Raw genomic sequence first — 13,627 nt, forward strand, 5'->3', positions numbered from 1 at the left:
GTTTCTTCTCCCAGCTGTGAATTGCACACACTCATCAAGCTGCACAATGACCTAGCAAAGCAGAAGGAGTCTTGCACACTTTCCAGATTTTCTGGGCAGAGTTGTAATTCTGTTCCAAGACTATCTTCCTTCTCTGACTGTCCAAAATAAAGTCTAAAAGAAGCACAATGGATACAAGCCCATGTCCCTCTGGAGTCCAATAACAGAGTACTGTGATACTTCCTTTTGTACAGGCAGATCTCTCTTCTTATTGTTCAATTGAAGCTCTGGGTGAAACAAGCCTTGTCCTGTCTTACAACTAGCCTGAGGTCATTCAGAACAGGGCATTAGTACACGTTCCTAAATTGATCTCTACCTCTCACTCTGAAATTATCTGAGCACTGCTTATACGTTTTCCCCCTCTCCCAGAGGCACCTTTTTTTACTTTCACATTGAAGAGGTGACACATCATCATCATCATCATGCCTGGTGCAGGCATAAACCAGAATGCCAGTCATAAAAATCTTCCATTCAAGTTCATCTGCTTCATTAGTCTACGTGTGCATTAAATATAGAGAGATGATGTATCTTAGGGCGAGCAACTTGGAAGAGTAGCACTCTCACACATATATTATTAAGGAAGAGTTCCAATTATTTTATACTATAATGAAAACTAAATTGAAACTCTCTCAGAAAGAGAGAGAGAGAGAGAGAGAGAGAGAGAGAGAGAGAGAGAACAGACACATAGCTCAGGGGTGGAGGATCACGTTTTGCAAGCTGAAGATCATGCTAAAGATGGAGCAGAATTTTGGAACTGGGGAGGGCAGTCCTAAATGAATTCCTCCAGTTCTGAAAAGCTGAAGCTATTACAAGCAGAGCCAATCTCTCTCCTGAACCTCAGCTCAACTTGTAATTAAATCTTTGGGTTCACATCTTCTCCATTCCCCTACTCCTTCACACTTGGGAAAGGGTCAAATAAATAGCTCCCACCTTCTCTCTTTAGAACTAACCACAGTTCCCCGTGACATCCAAACTCAGGGAACTGTGGTTTGTTCTAACTATAGCTAGTTAACTAAACCAAGCCCTGAGTACAGACCTCCTCTCAGCTTCACTTGAAATAACTATTGTCTTCTAGAACCAGGTAAAGACCACCACCAAGGGATAAATCATGCAAGGAAGGCATCTGCCTGCCAGATTGAATGGCTAGCCTGGAAATCTGTGGCTAAGTCAGAATTAGCTCACTAGTTTGGGACTGCTTTGCATTTGCTATTTTAAACTGCTACAAACCAAATTGCTTTTATGCTTTTAAAGTTAAGACTTCAGAGGCATGGTAAACATTTCCGAGGTTAGACAGCAGACTAATCTGTGGAAATGGTTTTTCGCTTTCCGAAGAAGCTTCTTAAATGGCCCCATAGCCACAGAAAGTTATTTTTCTAAAAAGAAAAAAAAAGCAGGAAGGTGGCTGCATAATTTTACTAATGTGCTCAATATTGCATCTGAACCACAGGCTTTTTAAATATATATATATATTCAGAAGCACCATTATGAAAATGGTCTATTTATCACTGTCAATTTCACAAGAATAAGCCACTCTTGGTCCTAAAGTGAGCATTTAGGAGGCTTACTTAAAGGCTGTGCAGCAGCTTACAAAGTAATAGCATATTCGACTTCTGGGACCTGGGGGGGGGGGGGAGGAATTTGTGGTTAGGAATGAGGCACGGCTGGACAAGTGACTGTTGCTGGAGACACAAGCTGTTATGATGGCTGTTTCTAGATTAAATGCATGACGTGTTTACAGCTCAAAAGCAATTATCTCTACCTCATATAATCATTACCGGCACAATAAATTCTTATTCATGATGTAAGAAATCTGGAATTAGCTACTAGGCAAGGAAAGTGGCAGTCACCCTGATGGTCAAACTGGGAGCAATGCAGATCCCTACTGCCTGCCACCAGGGCAGAGGGCCGGACTTGCTGGTTTTATCAAGTTTGTATCCTATTAGTATAACTCACTTGATTCATGAGAATCGAGTAAGAAACACCATGGATCACACCAGTAAGATAAAATAAATTTCTATAAGTCCAGCTTGTTCTCTCTCTCTCTCTCTCTCTCTCTCTCTCTCTCTCTCTCTCTCTCTCCCCTTCCTTTTATTTATTTGCTTTTAGCACTATCTAAGAAAGGCACAAGTTGGTGCACAATAAACAACATATTATTTACTTAACAAGATAATAGGATGGATCCAGACTTAGTCATGCTTAGTTCCCATGTTTAGGGAAGTTTTTAATGTTTGAAGTTTTATTCTGTTGGAAGCTGCCCAGAGTGGCTGGGGAAACCCAGCCAGATGGGCGGGCTATAAATAAAGTAGTAGTAGTAGTAGTAGTAGTAGTAGTAGTAGTAGTAGTAAGTAGTAGTAGTAGTGAACCCATCAAAATCTATGGCACTTAAGTTAATCATCAATAACTTCAGTCCCACTGACTTCAGTGGGTCTATTCTAAGTCAGAATCCAACCCGGCAAACAGGGTTACAAGAATATCTCCTCTATATCACATAGCCATATGTAAGCACATCAAGAACAAAGGACTCATAGAGTTGAAAAACTGCCAAAGGTCCCCTACAAAGCCTAGAAGTGGACAAGATGCATCCATTGAATGCACCCCTGTAGCTTGTCAATAGGCAGGGTGAGCGAATATGGGCCACAGGGGAAGGGCTCCCGTTTCTCATTTGGGTCTTTTGAAGCTGCCACACAAGACTAAGAGGCCACAGTGACGAAGGACACGGGAGAGACTCAAATCTTACCTGTCCTTCAGCTGTCACATGACACACACTCATCCAGACAAAAGCCATACCATCTTGCTCTGCCTTACCTGGTCTCATTCTCTTTGGGTATCACTGCTGATCCATAGCCAAAAGCTTTCTTGTCAGGTACCGACGGGACTACCTCAGCCATGCCGGGTAAGCCCATGACATTTCTTGGTTTTGCTTCTATGAACGCAGGTGTCCCTGGGTCTTTCTTAAGGGACTGGCGACCTGGAGACGACCTCTCAAGGTGAATGGTGTGAGGAGACACTTGGGAGTTGTGATGGGCGTGAATGTCTACCATCCGAACATCAGCTACTCTGTGAGGGGAGGCAGGAGGAGTTTTGGAGCCCAGGGTCGGCAGGTGGCTGTCGGGATATTTCCTAGATTTTTGCCGGTACAGCGACTGCTCCATGATCTCAGGCTGCATAGGAGGGTTACAGTAAGTGCTTGAAGACCTCATGGTGCTACGATGGTAAGCAATGATGTGGTCAGGAACATCAAGAGGGTGCCCCGCATGTGAACCTGCGATGCTCATCCTGCCCTCGTGGTACAAGTAAGGGTCGGCGTACAGCCCCTCGTTCCGAAAAAGAGTAAGAGTTTTGCTGCCCATGTCCTCGTCGGGCTTCACATCCCTTCTTTCCAAAATGGCACTGGGGCTCGGTGAGATGGATCTCGAGGCTGGCATGTTTGAGAGCCTGTCCCTGGGAATGGTGGCATTGCCAGGGCCACCGACTGGCCTGGCAGTGCCATAGGGGATCCTGGATGGGGAAGGAGGCATGGAGTGGGGCACTGGCGTAGCCGGTGGAGAGATTGGCAGTGCATGAGGGGGATGCGCAGTGGATCCTGGCCGAGAAGAATTCGGGAAGATTTCTCTCTGCATCTGTAACACAAAGAAATCCACTTAAGAGGCACGCTTCTGGGTTTTCCTAGGCAAGGATGAAGTGACACAGAATTAAAAATCAAATTTTGAAAGTGAAAATCCTTACCTATACCTATACTTTATCTTACTCTAGAGGTATAGGCAGAATAACACACAATATTCAACAATACTAAAGAGCCTTCCCCAGATGAGAGATCATTATTTGTATATACACACACAAATTCATAATTATTTCCAGTGCTCCCCACCCCCCAGCCGGAGCATGGTTCTGGTACCTCTCAGGTGGGCACCATTGTGGGCCAGCGACTTACTGTAACAACTTTATTGTGCGTTCCGGAACTTATTATTCTTGGGGGGGAAAGCGCACTAATTATATCAACATTATTCTGATTTCAGATAACCATTTTGGTGCGTTCTACCTAAGCAAAATGCACACATGAATCAACTTTTGGCACCACCTGTTACAGTTTTGAGAGACAAGACGTATGAACAAGTGGGGGTAGAAGGAGGGGGAGGGATTTGTGCTCCTCCTTTGCAATGTAGAAAAATGAAGCAAATGGTGAATCTAAAGGTGAATCCCAAATATGACATTATAAAATGATCCATGTTTGGAACAAGACTTTGTATGAAAAGGCCAATTAAGTTGGGGGTGACCTGCATCTAGACATGTGTTCAAAATCTTTGCCCATTAAACCTTCCCAGCCAGATAAACAGTAGCCAGATACACCCCATGTGGATACGTTGAAGGTTATATGGGTAGAATGGCACTTCTTTATGGGGTGTAAAAGTGGACACTGACTGCCCTACAGCTGTTCCTCTGGTGCAACAGCCACCACCAAAATAAGATGTATAGTTTGCACATCCTGCAAACATGGTGCCCCACTGAATATATCCGGTATGAGCTTCAAAGCACCTGCACAATGACACTGAGCTCAAATGCCTCTGACAGCCATGGAACTTAGGAGGTGCCACATGTTGGATGGTGACCTTAACTAGGAAAAACCATCTTTCCACAATTTAGGCACAGGCAGAGGATGTTACCCACTGAGTAGCCGTCACAAGGTGCTCTGCATTGCTACCAAAACAAAGGGCTGAGTTCTCTCCCTTCCCCACCTACGAGTTTATTTTTCATTGTTTTGTCAATTCCCAAGCCAGGATATACATAACACCGGCTCCTATTACACCCATCTCCACAGCTGGGAGTTTGCAGAGGCCTCTTTTTTGTGACCAGAGGTCAAAGAGAGGGTTTGTATCCTTAGGCACCAGAAGAAGGGGAAGGCAAGTAGCCAAGCAACTTCAAAAAGTAAGTAGGAAAATAAGGCGTGGCAGGAGGTGCAGGAGATAAAAAAAAAGTAGAAAAGCAAAACAAATCAGTCTACCAAGATAAACACACACACACACACACACACACACACACACACACGTCTATAACTTAGGGTCTTTTCACACATTATGTAATGTAAGCCTTCGGTTTCCCACTGAAACTACAAATTGCCTTTTGTGCTTCCCCCTCCCCAGCTCCCTTCTGGCCCAACCATAAGGAGAACGGAAGATTTCATTTCTATTTTCAATTAACCACAGTTTAGTGTGTCTTCCAAACATTGTTAATGTTAATGTTAACATTGTTAATGTTAAGCATAGTTTAAACAACCTAACTTCACAGCACAATGGTTTGAAGTTGCATTGTTTCAAGCAAACCGTAGTTAAGATTAACCCCCGTTTGTCATGTACAGATGACACAATAAGCTGCAGCTTATTTATTCCTTCTAAACTAGAAGGAAAGGATTCCGAACTCTTCCTCACTGCTGTGCCACAGGAAGAAGGGGAATGGCTCACTGGCTCATTTTTGCCATTATAAACTATGGTTTAGAGTGAGGTCTGAATCTGGCCACTCTATGTGCTGCTTCATGGGTGATGGTGTGGTGTATGGGATGTTAGAGGAGGAGGAGGAGGAGTACCTCTGGTGGGGTACAGACCATGCTCCTTTGAGGTAGTTTATCCACCTTTGGTCCCCACTCTGCATTCAGCTTTCACCTGCAGCTTCTAGAAGCTGTCAGCATGTGACAGCGGCAGCCACATCCCGGGAACAGCTTCGACTGGCTGGCTAAACCAGGTGAGGGTAACCTATAGGTCTCAAACCCTTGGTGAGTAGGAGACTTCCCCTGCATGTGAAGACAGGCTCCAGTGGTTTGAGTGGATTGTACCAATAGATGCTCTACCACTGAGCTACAACAGAACATGGCTGCTCTCCTGATTCACCCAAGACAACATGAGTGAAGGGACATCTGGGAAGACACTGGCAAGCAGTGCACCTGCTATGAAGTTATGGCTGATCCTGGCTTCCCAGTCTAAGAAACAAGCAGAGGAGTATGTGGGTGTTTCCGACTGCTTCCCATGAAGAAGTGTTTTTCTCCTAAGAATTTCATCTTGTGTGAAATGACGCTAGCCAGATGACCAGCAAATCTGCAGCCCAATCACATGCAGAGGGTGCTTCCTTTTACGCACTTCTAACTGCGTATGTCATGTAGCTCTTCCTGTTGAACCTCTTTGGGCATTTAGTACAAGTGGCCTCCCTATTTATATTCTATATAACACACACACAGACACACAGACACACAGACACACACACACACACACACACAGGCATTTTGTTAACAGTAGCTTACACTTTTTTTTTTATTCCATTGCTTTTTAAAAACAGTGTTTGCCTGCATCCCTAACCAACTCCTACATCTGCATATTTGGGTCAGGTGCTGCTCTTACATACATTCCTTAACACAAATAAATTGAGTGCCCCTGCTGCACTGAATATCCCACCAGGAAAGCAAATCACCACAATTTATCATCATATTGAAACAACTTCATTTCATACCAAAATTCAAGTAATCTGTAAATTGCAAGACACAGAAGAGCACCCCCACCTCTCTTATTGCCTTAAAAAGGCAGCAGCACATTATTTTTTATTATCTCCCAAGTCCACAAAAGGAACTCTCGCCTCCAAATATTCCCCTCAGACACAAATCTTTTAAACCATGCTTGGTTATTATCTCACAAATCCTTCCGTTATTAGATGCTGATAAACCAATATTAAAAGAAAAAAGCATGCAGGCAACATTTCAAGCCAAATATTGGTGTTTGTCCCTCCAAAGTTTCCTCCTTTCCAAATAATAAAAGCCACTTACATTAATTTAATTAGCTCTACTGGTAGAGCAATGAGATGGTTAGTCTGCATTCCACATGCTACCGCTCTTTTTTTGCTTTCCAAATTTTAAAGATTCGGTCTAGAATGAGATTTTTAAAATATGTATATAATATATCCTTCTTGGAAAAGGTTCTTGTGTGTTAAGAAAGCTCTTCAGTCTCGCGGCTCACATGCAGCGTGGGCCATTCTTGCTCTACTTGATTCTCTAAACAACATTGCTTCAATAGGCTAAAGTACTTTTCCACATGACAAACCTTCAGTTTCTCCTCCCTCTAGAAATTAGTCACTAAATACCCCTCCCTTGTCATGTCATCCAGTCACAAACTGTGCAACATACCAGATTGCGCATGAGCCAGTGAATTAAGAACACGTATTAAAATGCACAGATGATACCAACTTGGAAGAGTCTATTCTTTCCAAGGAGAGGAAGCAGGGAACAACCACAAGACTTTGTTTTGGAAAGAAAAGAGAGGGGTGGGGGTGGAGAGAAAAACCAATGGGAAATATCCCTGTAATTGACTGCAGAAAAAGGACAAGATCTTAAACTGCTTATGTTTTAACAAGGACAAGATGCTGGAAGCGTGAACCAAAAGCCCACAGCCTGTTTATCAGAGCAACTTAAAAACCACACACATTATGCAGCGCCTGGTTCACTTGCAACCATTAAATGGATGAAATGGGAGGCTGTCTTTAGCTGCACCTGGGCAACCCAGGAGCCTGTCTACTAATTAACTAGTTACCTTTGCTACTTTGCCAAGTTGGACTTTGGGCAGCCGTCATAAATCAATTCCGTTGCTATCCGCAGAACATTACACATGCAATTAAGTTGGGCTGGAGGGGAAGTAAAATGAAAATGCAGGCGTAAAGTGTTTGTTTAGAACAAAAGCTGGGTTAGCTGCTTCTTACATGTGGAAACCGATAAAGGTGAAAGTGCTTGCACTAGGTATACGTACACAGAGAAACACTTAATTATAACCCACCTGCAGAACTTATCGCCACAAGAACTGCACATTTAGTGTAAATGCACTGAATGTTAGATGATGAGGTGAATTTGCACTCCTGAACAGAGAGCAGCACTATGGAGGATGGGCTTATCTCTGGTAAACAGTCACTGAGACACAAAAAGCAAAACCTCTTGTTTTCAAGGCTCCCATATGCAGATTGCCAGATGTTGGGAATTAGCAACAGGAGGGCTATCACAACTGTGCCCTGCTTCTGAACCTCCCAGAGGCAGCTGGCCGGTCAGTGTTAACAGCCAAAATGCTGACTTCAATGAACTGGTGGTCCAACCTCAGCATAGTAATTATTACATCTTCATTGGCTCGTTGAAGCATTTTTGGCAATTTCATTAGAGGCAGCAAGTTTGCATTAGTAACACATTACACCAGTTTGATTCTCCATGCGTTGCTCATTTGCCTGCTATTTTAGAATGGGAGGTTATTCTCCTATTTTCATCACAGAGCTACAATTTCCAGGCTGGTTTATCAATCAATCCCTTTTCCCAATAAATTCTTGGAATTATAGCTCTGTGGGGAGAATAGGGGTGTCTCCTAACAACTCTCAGCACCTTTTAGAAGCTATAGTTCCCATGTTTCTTTGGGGGAAACCATGACTGTTTAAAGTAGGTACTATAAGCATTCCTCTCCATCTCTTGAGCTACATTATCCTTCTGGCTATGTTTCTAACCATTATCGCCACTCAGCAATTTCCACCTGCTTGACTCATGCATGCTCCCTTTCAGCCACTTCAGTTCCAGCCTGAGGTCACTGGGCTTCAGTTCCAGCCTGAGGTCACAGGAGCCAAACAGCAGTGATCCCAGCAAAGCTGAAACCCAAACCAAGTTGGAAAACACTGGCCCTGCCTGTTTTATAACCTTGTTACCAATAACACATGCAGCTTAAGTTTGCACACACAGAGCTGTTTACACAAATACACCCATAGGGCTATGTCACAATAAGGGACCCATTTCTTCATTGCTTTTCATCAGGACGATCCTGAATAACATACCTGAAGATGAGCCAAGCTTCACTGCAGGAGGGAAGCCGCAGTTGGCATTTTACAGCTGCATGAGCACTGTATGGGAGCGAGAGTTAAATGGCTCAGCCAAGGTGAATAAGCATAATGCCCTGCAGCTCATTAGGGACCAGTATTTGTGCTAAGTTAGATGCATACTAGTGAAGTGGTGGAGGTGGGCATGCCAAGGCCAATACATGGGGTGGGCTGCCCAGCCAAGCTGCTTCTTTTCCATGGGTGTAAATTGAGTCTGGTCTGATTTAGAATGAAATAATCCCACTTCTTTCCCTCTTTCACACACTGAGCACCAAGACCACGCTGGGTCTATGAGCTTGTGACCTGCAGGAACTGCAAAGAAGGCAACCTGTGCACCGTCACCCAGCTCTTGCCAAAGCAAGAAGACCAGGGAGACCTATAAGACCAGCAAGCAAGGCCTTGTACACCAACAGATCAGATGGAACTCTCAGAGCATGACCCATAAATAGACTAATAGGTCATGCTTGCTCATTGGCTTGAGCAATGAGAAGACTTTCTCAGACCCCTTTGGTGCTGGGCATAGCCAGTCTTCACTGTCAGACCTACAGCTGATGAGTATGACAAAAGGTCATTGGTAGAGCACCTGTTTTGCGTGCAAGAGGTCTCAGGTTCAACCTCTGGCATCTGCAGCTAGGGCTGAGAATGTCTCCTGACTAACCCTGCAGAGCTGAGAAAGATGGACCAATGGTTTGGTTCAAGGCACCTTCCAGAGCTGCTCCTAAGCTTCTGAATAATATTGTTATGAGTTAGTGGGTAATTCCTGGATATAAGTAAGTGATAGAATTCAGCCAGTGCTTGGAGTATTAATATGGGCTGCTAGATGCTGGACTTTGCATGTTAAAATACAGGTCAAACCAGCTTCCCATGTCTAGTAATCACCTGGGGAGACGGACCATTAAAAGAGGACAAAGGAAGCAAAGCACAGAGCAAAGACTCTGTGCCAGCCAGCAAATGGGGGGGGGGAGCAGCACCCCTCCCCAAGCTCTGAGATCGCTAGTCAGAAAACAATGCCAGAGTTTTTGTTAGAAGGAAGTTTTAGGATTATCAGTCGACTGAGGGGGAAAAGGACTCCATCTGTTAAGTAGCAGCAAGTTGAGAAGTGGGTGGTCAGGGTACAACGTAGGCAGACAGTTTGAATCCAAGGCTGCAGGAATGAGAGAAACAGAACCCTCTTGGATTGTAATGCTTTGATTAGGCTCAGGTAGGTACATGTGTGTAAATAAGCCGTACATCATAAAGACACCACAGTCTCTGCTGTGGCTCATTTGCAAAGGAAACGCAGACCCTGGGTAAGCGATTGGAACTCCCTGCCATCTTGCCCTGCTGTGGAGATTGGGGGTGGCGTGTATCAGTATTCTGCACTGAATAAGCCTTGGTCATTGTTTAAGCAGCAGACACACCAGTGTTGCTTCCCTCCCTCCCCTATGCCCAAATGCACAATTGATGTACACTCAAACACACACAGTCTGCAAGTATTCTGAGGAGTAGCCTCATGTTCCAGGAGGAGAATGGCTGAAGGGTCAAGAGCCCAGTCCCAAAATATCAGCATGTCTGGTGCTGTCTCCATGGAAACTGGACTGTGGATGTCACTAGCCTCCTTCACTGTGCTTTCGCCCTAGCATAACAGAGGGGCCAGGCCAGGCCAGGCCAGATCAGATTCTTTGTGCAAACATATGAAGGTCAAGCTTTAGAGTGCCAGTACACAGATCTTAACATGAAAAACATAAGGGAAAGCAAGAATCCTGATGCTAAATCATGTACGTTGTATATGCAATAGGGTGAAAGAGTAGGCCTCAGGCATGAACACACATACTCCAACTGCATGCACGGAGCCTTAAATACAAACCAAATGTTAATCTATTTAAGGACAATTATGAGAAGTGTTGGTCAGAAGTGAAAAAAGATCTTGAAATTTGGACAAACTTGAAGCTTTCATTATTGGGAAGAATTGCTGTTATCAAAATGAATGTATTGCCAAGAATGTTGTTTTTATTTCAGACGTTACAAATCATTGACAAGATGGACTGTTTCAAGAAGTGGCAAAAAGAAATCTCTAGTTTTGTCTGGCAGGGCAAAAAGCCCAGAATAAAATATAAAATCCTTACTGATACTAAGAATAGAGGGGGGTTTGCCCTGCCGGACTTTAAGTTATATTATGAAGCAGCAGCTTTCTGCTGGTTGAAGGAATGGCTACTTCTTGAGAACACAGACCTTTTGGATCTGGAAGGCTATGATAATGCTTTTGGGTGGCATGCATATCTGTGGTATGATAAGGCTAAAGTTCATAAAGGTTTTAAAAACCATATTGTAAGGAAAGCTTTGTTTAATGTCTGGAATAGATATAAAGATTTTTTGGAAAATAAGACTCCTAGGTGGTTGTTGCCAATGGAAGCCAAAGCCGTGAAAAAGCTTAATATGGAATCTAAATGGCCGAGATACTCGGAAATTTTAGAACAAGTAGGGGACAGGTGGAAATTGCAGAGTTATAAGAAACTTAAAAATAAGGTGCAGGATTTGTTACATTATTTTCAAATAAGAGAGGCCTTTAATTTGGACAGGAAAAATGGCTTCCAGGTGGAAAAATCAAAGTTGGAAACAGAATTGTTAGAACCCAATGCTAAGATATTGTCAAGAATGTATGATTTGCTGTTGAAATGGAATACTGAGGATGAAATGGTTAAATTGGCTATGATAAAATGGGCACAAGACACTGGTCATAACATTATGTTTGCTGACTGGGAACGGTTGTGGACCACTGGTATGAAATTTACGGCATGCAGTGCCTTAAGAGAAAATATTATGAAAATGATTTATAGGTGGTACATGACACCAGTCAAGCTTGCAAAAATTTATCATTTGCCCGATAACAAGTGTTGGAAATGTAAAGAAATTGAAGGAACATTCTTTCACCTTTGGTGGACGTGCCCAAGGATTAAGGCGTTCTGGGAAATGATCTATAATGAACTGAAAAAAGTATTTAAGTATACTTTCTTGAAGAAACCAGAGGCCTTTCTCCTGGGCATAGTCGGCCAATTGGTGTCAAAGAAGGATAGAACCTTTTTTATGTATGCTACAGCAGCAGCAAGAATACTTATTGCAAAGCATTGGAAGACGCAAGATCTACCCACTCTGGAAGAATGGCAGATGCAAGTAATAGACTATATGGAACTGGCTGAAATGACCGGCAGAATCCGAGATCAAGGAGAGGAGCAGGTGGAAGAGGACTGGAAGAAGTTTAAAGTTTATCTACAAAAACATTGTAAAATTTATGAATGCTGAGGGCATTAAAAATGAAATGAAGGGGTTTAAGTGGTCAAGATAAATAGATTATAAAGAGAAGGATAAAGGCTTAAGATTAATAGTTAATGATCTTGCTGAACTAATTTTTAAATTGGAATACAAGAAGGGAAGGCAGGTGGAAGTAAATAAGAATAAGGTATTGAAAGTTATCAAAATGAAAGAGTGTTCTTTTTATACTAAACTTTTTTGTTGTATTTTTCTTTTTCTTGGGCGTTTTTTCTATTGGGATTTTTTGATGTTTGTTCGCTGTTGTTTTTCTCGTGGTTTTCTTTGTTGGGTTGTTAACTTTTTCTGGAAATCTTTAATAAATATTATTATAAAAAAAATAAAAAAAAATACAAACCAGGGCTACATGTACAAATTAAGCAAGCTAACCATGACTCATCTTGTAATTGTTCTAAACTTCTACAGAGAACTCTTGGCAAAGTTAGGGGACTTTCCAGACTAAAAAGCTCAGAAAGGGTGCCAAGACCAGGAAAATACCCTGCTGGTCTCCATCCTTCTCAAAACTTATCTTGGCAGGGGTTGGGAGTAAGAATGTTAGTAGGAGACAAGATGCAAAGACAATGGCAGTACAATTTGGAGCATAATTTGCTCCAAATACCCCTCTTCTTGTTTGTGTGTCTGGTGGCCACCATTTCCAAACTGGCCAACATGCCCCAGAATGGCACTCTGTCTGGGACACTGGAGAGGTTGCAAAATGGTGATCAGGTTGCCAACACAGCTGCTGCAGAAAAAAAAAATTAATGTGGGCAGCGGGGAACATGGGAGAAGGAAGCTGAACTACTGCCACTGCTAACGGTGAGCCTCATTCCTGCAAATCTGTTGGAAGACTCTTTCTGCCACCCCTAGAGAAAGTCAGTGGAATCCTCCCTCCTCCCCACTATTTATTCGCCTATAAATGGGTGGGGAATTCAACTGAACGTTTGCACGCCGCTCTAGAAACAAGGCAGGCTAGTTCCCAGTGCATCAAGGCCAATGGAGGGAGAAAGAGATTGAGAGAGAGAGAGCATGCGCTTCAAGGCCGGCACTCAGAAATGTTTCGTATCATTTATAGAATTAAACTTGCTTTATTGTTTTTCTTCTTTTAAAAAAATATTTTGATACAGCAGTATAAATAATGCATGAGCTGATGACTGGCTGTAATTCAATCTCACGGTTCTGATAATACATACAAACCACTCAAGCGTCACCCACCATTTTAATTACTTTATCGGGAGCCCTCAAGCTCTGTCTATCTTGCCCTGCAATATCCTGAATTTAATTAATTCCTATTAACTAGTTTTGAATGCTCTAATACTGAAACCAGGTCTTCTCCCTCTTTGCCTTCCGGCTTGACACACATAGTCCAAAGTGGGAGGACAGGGCACCGTTCTGGATGGCTGTCAAGGCCTCGGGGCCTGTGAGGAATAGGCCA

General features: G+C 43.1%; 1 protein-coding gene across 1 annotated transcript in view; it reads right to left on the minus strand.

The window, feature by feature from the left end:
• The window catches only part of KIAA1217 (KIAA1217 ortholog), a 295,639-nt gene that overhangs the window by 34,500 nt on the left and 247,512 nt on the right, over positions 1-13,627 (minus strand). The window contains 1 exon segment of the mRNA XM_028751294.2: positions 2,845-3,659. Coding sequence (XP_028607127.2) covers positions 2,845-3,659 — 815 coding nt within the window.

Source organism: Podarcis muralis, chromosome 12, assembly GCF_964188315.1.
Source record: "Podarcis muralis chromosome 12, rPodMur119.hap1.1, whole genome shotgun sequence".
In the NCBI taxonomy this organism is placed as follows: domain Eukaryota; kingdom Metazoa; phylum Chordata; class Lepidosauria; order Squamata; family Lacertidae; genus Podarcis; species Podarcis muralis.